The sequence below is a fragment of the Colossoma macropomum genome, unplaced genomic scaffold (assembly GCF_904425465.1).
Source record: "Colossoma macropomum unplaced genomic scaffold, Colossoma_macropomum, whole genome shotgun sequence".
Lineage (NCBI taxonomy): Eukaryota > Metazoa > Chordata > Actinopteri > Characiformes > Serrasalmidae > Colossoma > Colossoma macropomum.
Genome location: NW_023494805.1, coordinates 10,020,089 through 10,032,394, shown reverse-complemented (window position 1 = coordinate 10,032,394; position 12,306 = coordinate 10,020,089). Strand labels below are relative to the sequence as shown.

Sequence of the window (12,306 nt, the reverse complement as noted above, 5' to 3'; positions counted from 1 at the left end):
GAACACATCCTCCCTCATTCCCTGCCAAGTCCAACTGAAGTGTACTCTCGCTAAGTCAATACTTATGTAATTAATGCTTTTGTTTTTTTGAATGATCAGACGTTAATGTACTGTGCATCATTAAACTAATATTTTCCAAAATATTGGTATGACTGAACATGGAAAGATTAGGATTTAAGTTGTTGATTACCCCTTGCAATCTGTCCTTTTCAGTTTATTAATTAGCTCAGATAAACACTTTTAAATATATGAGCTTTTGCCAGTGGTCCTGATTTCACACAGGAATGTCTGAAAAGCTGAATGATTCACACACTGAGCTGCAGACATGAATCACGCAAACACTACCTGCCTCCTAATGGGTTAAATGCATCGTATTAGTAACGTTAATTTACAAAAAGTTTGTACTTTTTAATACACCGCATCCCCCAAATCTGACACACTGAACCTGTTATGCATTACACAGCATGGTTGGACAGAATGTTGAGGTGTGTTGCCATGCCAGAGCAATGTACATGCAGCATAACTAGAGCTAACCGATATGGCAAAAATATCATATTATGATACTTAAAGACATTTAAACAATACATAACATGCACCATGATATTCTGACACACAAACTCAATGCACTATCAGTGCCACATCTAAAAAAAAACATCAAAAACTCAAAACATTCTGTACTGCATTAAATAACTTAAACAGTATAATTATGCTTTGTAGTGAAACATGCAGCTGGATCTGTGTCCATTAAGTATTGATAGTATCCACAATATGCTCAGAAAAGCATATTGATATCATGGTGACAGAATTTATCAGGATAATGATAAAATAGTATATTTCCCATCTCTAAATGTACCTGCCAATTCTGTTAGCCAACAGACACCCATCTTGGCTAGCATCATGCTAAGTGATGGGGAAAACCATCCAACCCAGTCAGAGACTTGGACTCCTGGCCACGGGTGGCTGCGGTATCGCTGGGGATTGGCTGTGGTATCGCTCTTAGATGGTTGCCCTACTCAGGAACCCCCAGAGGCAGTATTTCATATATTCAGATGTATGAAAACAAACAGACATTTACCTGTGAAACAGACGGGACACTTAAAGGTTCCTCCCATGCCTTCAAAGCTGTGCTCGATCAGGTGACACTGCAGCTTTGCTGGGGAGTCGAATGTCTGGCTGCACAGTTTACACTCATGGTTCAGCCCCTCTTCTGACAAAAAGAGCACAGAAAAACACACAGCCACAAAACGGCGTCAGTCCAAATGCTAAACACACATAAAACAACATCATTTTCCAACCATTGGCAGTTTACAAATCTGCTCTTTTAAAAGACTTCAATAAGAACACATTTGCATACGAAAACATCTATAAAGAGCACAGGCAGGTGCACTTTTCTGTACTACTGATCAGGTGTATTACACATTGTTAAGCGCCAGAAAAACTGTAATTACTATCAACCCCCCCTTTTTTATTCCACCGTGATTAAAGCAGTGGCACGAGTGCAGGCTTCTGACTTTCTGAGTTTAAAAGAAAGTAATATAATGTGTGATCAGTTCCCGTCAGGCACAAATTGGACGGCCAGCGGGGGTCCTAATTGCCTGGGCTGCGCCTGGCTGGAAGAGAGGCAGGCATGGCTCAGAAACACTTTTCTGCATATCACACATAAAATGGTGTAGCAGTGCACCACAAATAGCATGTCTTACACCATTCTGGTGTTACACAACACTGCAGTAACCATGGGTCACCTACTGCCATTCTGACCACATGAATAATAGCAAATTTGGACATTGGCAGCAAAGACAGTTACGTCAAACCTCTTTTTGTCTTGTTTCTCCTTTTATGCTCATAACAAAGGATAGTAAAAGGGGTAACACTTTATTTGGATGATGCTTTGAAGTTCAGTACATGTTTAAGTAACATTCAAATATCTGTTAAATGCAAGTGAACTGAAGTTCAGTGAAGTTGAGTGTGGAAGATTGTATTAAATCTGCGACGAACCGTAAAACTAACCCTAAACCTAACCTCAAGGCAAAACCTATGCCTCCTCCTAAACCTAACCCTAACCATAATGTTGTTGATAAACTGAGTATCACCAGTTTGTTACTGATTTAACTATCTGTAGTTCATCTGTAGGGGACCATCCAAATAAATTGTAACCCAATTTTACCCAATAATTGTTCTTTAGTATTTTAGGGCTGTCGCTATCGATTAGTAATCAAGTAATCCAGATTAATCTAGTAACATGGCCATATATATATAATCTTTCAAGGGTTATGTATGTGCAAGTATGTCTGTATGTTTTATGTATGTATGTATACCTATAGGTATAGGAGAATGTTTACAGTACAACATCAAAATTGGACATTGAGATGTGGAGTACTGTATTGCTTATGGAGTATTGTTTTGATTAGGTTTGCAAATGGGATTATTTGGACCATGAGAAGCAGAAAATGCAACCAATTTCTAAGACTGAACTTTGGAGGTGTGGAAAAATACCCCTGCAGATTTCTTTGAGAAACTGAAATCAAGCCTCCTGAAAAGAATGGAAGCTGTAATAAAGGAAGTAAATAAAGTGTAGACACAAGTGTAGATATTAGTTGTTGAGGCTTCTGTGTCTGTAAATATACAGTGCTCTGCAGAGGTTCTAGAGAAAGCCATATATTCATGTATATATATATATATATATATATATATATATATATATATATATATTTGAAATTGTACAGAAGGGTAAAAACAGTCTTATAAACGGGATGTTATCAGGATCTGTTTCTTATTGTAGGAGAGCCCAGCAAGAAAATTTTAAATATGCACTTTCATCATGCAAACTGCCAACTAATCTTTGCCGAGTTAATAGCCCTATTGTTCTCTTCTCCATACTTTCTCCATATTTCCCTGCTTCAAGAATAAACCAAGAACATTCCCCACTGCCATTACCCTGCATGAACTCCAGCCATACCCTCACAGGGCAGGGCGGTCTGCAGCAGCTCTTAATGGCCAGCGGATGGCTCAAGACAGGGATATCGACCGGGATTGCAAATGGCGGCTGTGGCCGTGACCTAACTCATCATTTCTAGAGAGACAACTCGCTGGAAAGTAGCTGAAGCTGAGGGCTGATGGCGAGTGTAAGTATTACTTTATTACCATTTCACTGCCTCTACATGTAAATGCATTGCTTTTTAGCTGAAATACACAGCTATTCCAGCTTTCTATAATTTTATATAGTGATAGAACACACAGAAAGCTCCAATTGCACATGATGATCCATTTTACTATGAGCTACATGGGCATGCATACTCACCAGCTATTCTGGAGGCAAATTTTAATAAGTTACAGAAGACGAAAGAGACTCTGAATGCATCACCAACTACATGAGAAGTAAGATTATAATGTGTTGTTTTGCAGTCACATTTTCTATTGCACTTCAATTTCACTGCTTATGTGGCAGAATTAGCAGGGAGCTTTTGTGTCAGCTGGTTATCAATAAATGTAAAAAAGGCAGACAAATGAAGAACAAAGATAACAGATGAATCCATGTGAACCATTATGCTCTGCTTTGTCTCTTCACCAGAAACCAGAAACACTCCAATAAAAGTTGTAAGTGCAGATTTGGAACTGTAATTCATGATATAACTATATAAGTATGTAATTACATGTAACTAAATATGTAGTAACATAGTCATAACTATGTAATGTACACTGAGTTCTAAGAGAATAGACATCTAAGAATTAAACATTTCCTGTCACTGACATAAAGCACTATGCAGTTCCTCATATCGTGCATATATATATATATATATATATATATATATATATATATATATATCAAATAAATAAAAGCATGCAGGGCTCAGAGTGCGAGCTGCTTTTACAATCAGAATGATAAGGTAAGTGAAGTCATCCATGACCCATCCCCTCTTTCTCTCTCTTTCGCTCCATGGTCCAGCGCCTGCCATATGGGGCCAGATCCGACAGTCGCACCGGCCTGGACCCCCAGGAACCAGCTGCGGCCCACCAAAGGACCCAGAGGAGCGCTTAGCAGGACGGACCGTGATATAGCGCTGGCAAGAAAAGCCACCTGAGCGGCCCAGCACCCGGAAAAAAGGGTCCGGGACAGATGGGCGTTTAGCAGTGAGTGGAGTGAGTGAGCCTGTTAGCACAGACACCTGAACCAGCTTAAACACACAAATACACACTCACACTCACAACATACACACACACACACACGTACACAGTAAATCTGAAATGAAGTCCGATTCACTATATACTGCACTCATTTGGGAGCGTGCCAGTTCGCAGCAGCGGTGTCCAATAATGTATTGGGCCTTTTGATTGGAACAGCCTTCGATGATGTAGTGGTCTACGAATGCAGCCCACTTACCTTTTGGAACATAGCTGATGTAACGTACAGGACGTACACAAGGAATACCCAAAGCACACTGGGTTGCATGGTTAGAAGTTTTAAAATAGTGAGTCAAATTACATAATGCTGCTGTAGCAACATGTTTAATGCAATGTAATATGACTAATCTCAACACTGACATGTTAATTAATGATATATTGATCTTTTTTGGCACATTTTATGTCCAGTTTTAACTGTACTGTAAATTTACAGTGGAAATTCTGCAGAAATGCACTGTATTGCTTTAGAGCAGATTGCTGTAAAGAGTGGTGCATTCTGGGAAAAAAACGGTCCAGCTTCTTTTCAAACAATTAAAAATCTTGGATTCTACAGTAATTAGGTATTATTTGCAAAGGATGTTGGGAAAGTGAGTCCTAGATAGCCTGTATCTACAGCAAGGTATCTACAGTAGACTACTGTATAATACAGTGCAATGCTGCAGTATATAAACAATTCATTATTAAAAAAAAATTACGAAATAATTTGTATTTTTGGATGACAGCAAAGTGCTGTAATTGTGAATTTCAGTATCATTACTGTAAATAAGCAGCAATACACTGTAGAAACTGCTGCAAATTAATTACAGTAATTTTACAGATTTTAACAATGTGAACACATATCTGATGTCTGTTAGTGTACTAAACCTACTTGAATCATGAATTCTGTTTAGTGATTTGTGACTAGTGATTACGGCAAAGCTACAACACAACAACAGACATCCTAAATACTCCAAAAACTACCACAGAGACTCCAGAAAGGCCCCTATTCAGTTTAAGGCACCTGCTTCACACATTAATACAAACTTTTCATTTCAACTTTTATGGCCAATTATTGTTCTATGACTCAGAGGACAAATTAAACCATATGTGCTGCTACATCCACTTTCGTCTGTTAGTGTCGTCGCAAAGCTTTACAGGAAAAAACAGGGAAAAACGCAGGATGCGCAAAGAAAACAAAGAAAGTAATTTCGTAAACGGAGCGAGGACCACAACGGCAGAACTAACAATGCAGTAATGAGTCACGCACTGGAAAATTCAGCTCGTACTTCATGTCAAAAAAAAAATCTGGCAACATGTGTGGTGGCCTCTGAAACGCAGGCATATTAAAACCAGACTGCCTCAGATGCTTATGAGAGAGATTCTGTCATCTTAGCGAGGCCTCTGTGGTTGCTTCTATCCCACAGCAGGAGACTTCAGCACAGCCAGTCCTAAAGAAGTCGTTCATTTCGTTCAGTGAGAGGATTTGCTTCTGTGACCACATTCCCGTGTGTGTCAAACTGAGGGAACTGTCTTTTCTGTTCGGCCGATCCGCGCTCCGTCGTCGGACGGAGTTCATTACAGCTGGGTTTGTTTCAGGCAGGGAGACTAGCTCTCTCCCTCCAGCGCACTGTTCCAACAAAGAAAAGAAACTTCGGCTTATTATTATACTATTAACCCTTAGAAGCTGCAGTTGTCTCCAGTGGTGACAAAAGCACATTGTGATTTCATACTATTATGTCTCACTTGAAAACTATGAATTCTGTCAGAAGAACTGATTGTAAACTTTTGTCGTGAGTAGAGGAGGAGATATTTTGTTATGATTTGAATTTGATAAAAAAATTTTTGTTGTGCAAGTCTTGTTTTGCGAGAAAAGAAGAAGCATCCTTACAGTCTAACATTTTTTCTGTCATTTTTGACATCAAAACAACAGTAAAAGTACTTCAACACTTAACTAGTTAGGTATGTATTTATGCAATTGCATCTAAATGATTATGTGATATACACTCAGAAAAAGTCATGAAACTGCCCCAGTGGCAGTGCCCCTCTTGTCACTGGGGTGGTACCTTTCAATGGTACATCTCAGTACCTTTAGTCAGGGAGCACAATTGGATCATAATCCACTGAAATTATATTTTCTAAGTTGTATTGACTCCACACCCCGTCTCGTCTCCAGGCTTTTTATTTCATTGTTCTGCTTTAAAACATTCGGTTATGAAAAAGTACAAATCTGTACTTTTCACTGGAAAAACATATTTAAGGTGCACATTTGGACCTTAAAACCACTGTTGTACCTTAGAGGTTACATACATTGTTTGTACCTTGATGAATGAAAAATGTACCTGTACAGTACCTTTATTTCTAACAGTGTACATTAATGGTAGCAAAACAACAGTAACAGCTCTAAATTCTACGAGTTTATTTTACAAGCGGCTGGATCCTTTTGATATAAGAAATGCAGAGCATTAATCATGTGGCTGTCTCATCTTCTTTCAACTTTTCAGGCCCTCAGTTGCTCAGACTGGGTCACTCAGTGCCAAAACAACAACGGGACGTCCCTCTCAACTGCCACAACTCAACTGATCCTATCACGAGGCCTCCTTAGATTCAATCCAATCTAATGACTTTCTGGTTTCTGGCAACCACAGCTCTTGCTTTTTTCCCCCATAAAACTCTTTCCATTCCTCATCCTCTCTTCCCTCCCTGCATTTCTGTGAGTCATATTCTCTTCCTTGGTTCCATCCCTTACTCACTCTCGCTCTTTCACTCTTCCCTGTCCTTTCACGCTCCTTTCCACATTGTATGGTAACTGCCTGCATTGCTGTTAAGATCAATAGTAACACACCTCTTTTCTCCACTCCCCCTTAGAGTTCTGGGTTAACGGCCGCTGGTTGTTATGAGGGAATTATGGGCAGGTCAATCACAGGCAGACACTCCCTGGACAAATGCAAGGCATGTTCACATTTTACATTTATTTCCAGTTGTTTGCAATGGACATGTTGCGCTTGTCTCATTTTTATACACATTGGGCAGCTTGTGGAGAACTCCAGACGCCTCGAGTTGAAAAGTCTTCAGGTCGCTTACAACATGACCAATCAGATCAAAGGCGGGCCTTTACCGACCTTTGTAATAGAGGAGGGGTATAGTGCTGCAGTTACCGAGTACCCTGAATTGTATGATTTCATGCATCTAAACTATGATTTTGTAACTACACTCTCAGAAATAGAGGTACTAAACTGTCACTGGGGCAGTGCCCCTCTTGCCACTGGGGTGACACCCTCAAGGGTACGTCTCAGTACCTTTAGTCAGGGAACATAACTGTACCACAATCCATTGAAATGATATTTTCTTAGTTGTATTGACTCCACACACCCCGTCTCATCTCAAGGCTTTTATTTTATTGTTCTGATTTAAAATATTAGGTTATGGAAAGGTACAAATATGCATTTTTCACCTGGGAAACACTTATTCAAGGTTCACAATTGGACCATAAAACCACTGTTGCACCTTTGAGGGCACATTTACATTGTTTGTACCTTGATGAAAGAAAAATGTTCCTGCACAGAACCTTTATTTCTAACAGTGTAGAGCAACAACTGACAGTCGTGCTCCTAGTTTAAGTTGATGTCACTGGATGTAACTTGCATCTAACACTACCTCAGTACTTTTTTTGAAGATTAACTGGTGAAAACTCAAATGAGCAAAATAACACACAATAAAGCACAAGAATGTGTTTTCATTACATTTTTCTGTAATTTCACTACTGTTGCTCTTTAAGAACGAGACAGCGCTGCTCCTATTGCAGTCGGGTGTCGCTGACACTAGAGAAAGCAGAAAGCCCATCTGCATATCCACAGGGCCTGCCGCTCCCGCCCTCATGCTTTATGCATTCAGCAGCTCGTTCCGACGCCAGCGCCTAATCTCTCTCCCATGTGGAGGGAAAGGGAAGTGGAGAAATAAAAGAATACTCCTGATGGTAAAAGTACAGGATGCACCTTTTCCTCTTAATCTTCGAGCTGAAAAATACTCGTGTGGAAGTGAGGAATCGGCTTGATCTGTGGTTTGTGGTCTAAAGCTGAACTGCTAGTGTGTTTGTAGGAGTCGGTGCACAATCTTTGGTAGATTATAGGCACTGAGGAAACACGCAGTTGTATGGGAATGTTTATTTAGTGACACTAACTGAGGTTCTGTTGAATCCAGGGCTGTAGAATATTTGATATTAGCTTCAAAATGGCAACAGTTGGAATACAAAACACAAAGGTATGCAACAAACAGAAAGGTCTTATTATAGGTCTCAAGGGGTTAACCAGGATGTATTTGGCAGTTCCAGAAGAAGAGATCACTGATTTAGCCAAAAGCTGAGGAGAAGTCCAGAAGGAAGTGTTTTTTTTTTCCCTTGAAAATTGCCTCCTTTGCGTGCATCTATCTCTCTCTCCCTCTCGACAACTGCCTGGTAACAATTCTGCCGGGACTTCAACCACGACTTGCAGCTCAGTGTTAGCTCTTGGCATAGCCACAGAAAAATCTGATACACAGATTTACAGCTGCCACCGGGGGCTGGAGAACGTCTCTCGACGCTGACTTTTAAAGGGACCTGCTGAGCTGCGTTAAAACTCTGCCTATTTCTCTAAACCAACCTGAAAAGAGTTTTGGGAGGGAAAACAAACTGATCTTCGTGCCGCAGGAATGCTAAATATGCACAATAAATACATACTGCTTTTTCAATGGAGAATCCCACTGACAGCGTAATGCAGTCTCGGCCGAGAGTTAAGCTTCGTCTGGAAAACTGGCAGGGACGCCGCGTGCGTCACATGGTCAGTGGGCTGCCTGTCTGATGGATGAGACTGTGCGATTGCTTTTCAACTTTAAAACATGAAACTCCTTCTATGCTTCCACTGATTAAGACGGTCTCTGAAGGCTGTTATAGTTAGATACAGACCTGTAACCAGTAGGTGGGTCTACTTTCTTGCCGCACGTTGTGGGAGCTATCTATTAACGGATAATGGACCAAAATCTGAGTGATTAAAGCTTGGGGAATAAGAAATGCAAACAAATCGGCTCCACCTCCCTGGGAGAGCCTGCATGTGTGTGTTTGTGTGGAAGCGTGTGTATGAAAGAGAATGAGGATACTCTCTGGAGTGTGTAGCCCCTCACATGGGAATGTTCTGGATTTCACCCCCATTACTGATTTGAAAATGCTGGAGGATACCTAAGACGAGCATCTCCCTGCAGACTAATCGTTGCTTGAGTAGCCTTCATCTTCTTCATTAGCTTTACTATCAGAAAGCAAGGCCAGGTTTCTGCATAATTTCATTAGCCACTGTGCCTGTGTTTTTGAACCAGCAGGAGATGGCAGGCACTGTGCAGTACTTGCCAGAGAGTGCTGAAACTGGATTGTTAAGGCTTTTAGAACTGTCATGCTTCCTGGAGATGGAGACTTATAATGGTATTGCTCGTAGGTTTTGTGTTACAGTATCATGTGGCTATTCTTTAGGGTCAAGCATTGGCCAAGGGCACACTGATCATGCTTGTATGCAGAGTGGAAAACATGCAATGTCCTTGCAGATCATATAAAAGTTATTTGATTTGCATACTAGAATAAATGGCACACCTACTGTATGCTAGAACCTCCAATCGTTCAGTATATTACTTCTCTTTCAAGTACAGAAGAAGAAAAAAGCTCTTGAGGAAGAGAACCGCCGAAACAATGAGGAGCTAATGTGTACATTTTGTGTCTATCAAGAGAGGCCCTGTCAGCTAAATAATGGGGCATCAATGTGAATGCGCAGCATGCTGCACCCCGATTAGCATGCTGCTAAACGCAGACACGGTTCAGAGGGGAAATCACGGGTACGCGCTGTACCTTTGGAGACACACTGATACGCTCTGGAGGGATTCGGAGATGGTGATGCTGTCCTACGTCCCCACTGCTGATTTACCACAATTTCTAACTCAAAAAACCACTCCGGGGCTTGTCCGTCCAATTAACGAAGGCAAAATTACTGGTGTTCGCGGAGCAGCACTCGCAGGGGCCGAGAGGCAGACTGGCTGTCTAATGATAGGTGGGGGCAGACGCTGAAGGCAGGAATGCCAGTCCACTGGGAGGCAAACAGTGTGCAGTGCACTGATGGATTGTGTAAAAGCCCACTCTACCCGCACACACACTCTCGCTCTCGATAGCTGCTTTGGTGCCCATTGTGAGGCAAACTGTTCTTATACTTTAGCCCGAAGAAAAAAGGTCAAGTACAAGTGCTCTGGCCAGGCAGGTAGGCCTATAAAAGGAAGAACAATTGTTTGAGGAGAGAGAAAGAGGCAGGTTCTCTCTTTTCAGCCTTGAAAAAGAGGTAAAGGGCCAAGTTAAAGTTAATTACGGACACATCCGGGACATTGCCTTGCTTTCCATCAGGTTTCTGTGAAGAACCTCTAGTCCTCGGTCCATGCACACAAAAGGAGCCGAAGAGAGTGGCAAAAGAGAGCGATAGAATGAGCAAGAGAGAGAGAGGCCCCCTTAGCTTGGCTCGCGGCATGGAGCACTCAACAATTAGCCAGCCTCTGTGTTCAGCCGGCTTATAATTATCAGCGCTCGCCTTAATTGACTCCCTGAGCCTGCTTGCAGAGGGACACCCCCCCAATCCCAAAAAAGAAAAAAAGAAAAAAAATACACTACACACTGAGCAGAACAGCGTACTCCCTCCCCAGTCATTTAAAGAGATGCTGGTCTCTTTACCCACTCTACCTCCCAAAAAAAAGAGAAAAAGAGAAGGGAAGAAGGGAAGGGAGGAACATTTGGCAGAAGCAAATTCATCATCAGGTGTCTGGAGGTTTTGCTTTAATAGAAAAGGCGAGTCCCACTGAGCGCGCTCCATGTTGCGGCCAGGCACGCATGCTCGGGAGCAGCAAGCCGCCAGTCACAGTGGGCCGCCGGGCATTAGCATAATTTTATATAACACAGGCCCCCGCTCTGGAAATTTAATACATTTCAGCAAATACCAGACAGGCATTTTGCATAATGTTTTTTTCTTCTTCTTTCCTTCTTCTTTTTTGTCGGTGAGACATACTCCCTCTCTCTGCCTCTTCACAATGTGCTGCCTCTCTCTCTCTCTCTCTCTCTCTCCCTCTCTCTCTCTCCTGATGCTGCTGAGGCTCGTCTTCCTCGCCCGCCCCATGGTGCCCCTCGCGCCAGGAGAGGGGAAGTTCATTACCTCAGCTAAATCAGAATTAGTCCCTTCATTTTGACGGGGCGAACTTCATTAGAAAGGCCCTTCCATAATCCAGCGGGGAGAAGTGATGAATCTACGTGGGGCGATAATTTGCTTCACACAGCATATTCAGCCACTTCTTCCAGTTTTTCTTTTCCTTTTTTTTTTTACCTCAGTTCTTCTCTACCCTTTTTTTTCCTTTCTCCCTTTGCTCTTTCTTTATGTATTTTCTCTCGTATTTACTATGAGATGGAGACAAACACATGCTTTGAGAAAGGAAAACACCTGTATGTAATTAGCTAATGGCAGAGAGTGCGAAAAAGACATGGCGGCCGAAGGAATAAAGAACGTAGGCCAGCGTGTCCCTTCTAACACCCGCCCCCCACCACCCCCCTCTTCAACAAACCCACACAGGAGTTTCTGTGACAACAATTATTTGGCTGAGATTCAAAAGTCAGCATTGAGAAGAGAAGCAACAGTTGAAAAGAGGCTTAACTCTTCAATGTGGAACCGTAGGCTGTACAATCGCAACACGAAGGAGAAAGAAAGGGATTCTCAAGCAACATTTTGGCAAAAATTATAAGGTACACAATCGTCCCCTTTCCCTGAATGTAATCACCAAGACATGTTTGGTGTCTGACATTTCTTTGTTACTAGAGCACTAGAGATATTAACCTAGTGCAGCTACCACCTAATGGAGGCTACTGATTACCAATTTTCATTGTGCCAGATTCATCACTACCTCTAGTTTTTAGTGACTCTCAAAAAGACTTGCTTAGGTGTTTTCTCGCACTTTATGACATACCGTTGTCTAACAAAGAGGAAAAATAGCTACAAACAGTAGCAAAACATCCTTTTGGAAACCTAAACAATTTTGCCTTTCCTTCTGTACAAGGGTAATTTGTGCTAGAGAAGCAACCTTCAGACATCAAACATAGCTGGCTACATTTCA

The 12,306-nt window shown here is 41.7% G+C and overlaps 1 protein-coding gene across 5 annotated transcripts in view; it reads right to left on the bottom strand.

The window, feature by feature from the left end:
• Window positions 1–12,306, bottom strand: part of LOC118826481 (zinc finger protein 521) — a 201,829-nt gene that overhangs the window by 52,370 nt on the left and 137,153 nt on the right. For 4 of the 5 annotated variants that reach the window (XM_036597466.1, XM_036597467.1, XM_036597462.1 and 1 more), the window contains one exon: window positions 1,076–1,207. In XM_036597466.1, coding sequence (XP_036453359.1) covers window positions 1,076–1,207 — 132 coding nt within the window. The remainder of the gene's footprint in view (window positions 1–1,075; window positions 1,208–12,306) is intronic. The other variant, XM_036597465.1, reaches the window with a different exon arrangement.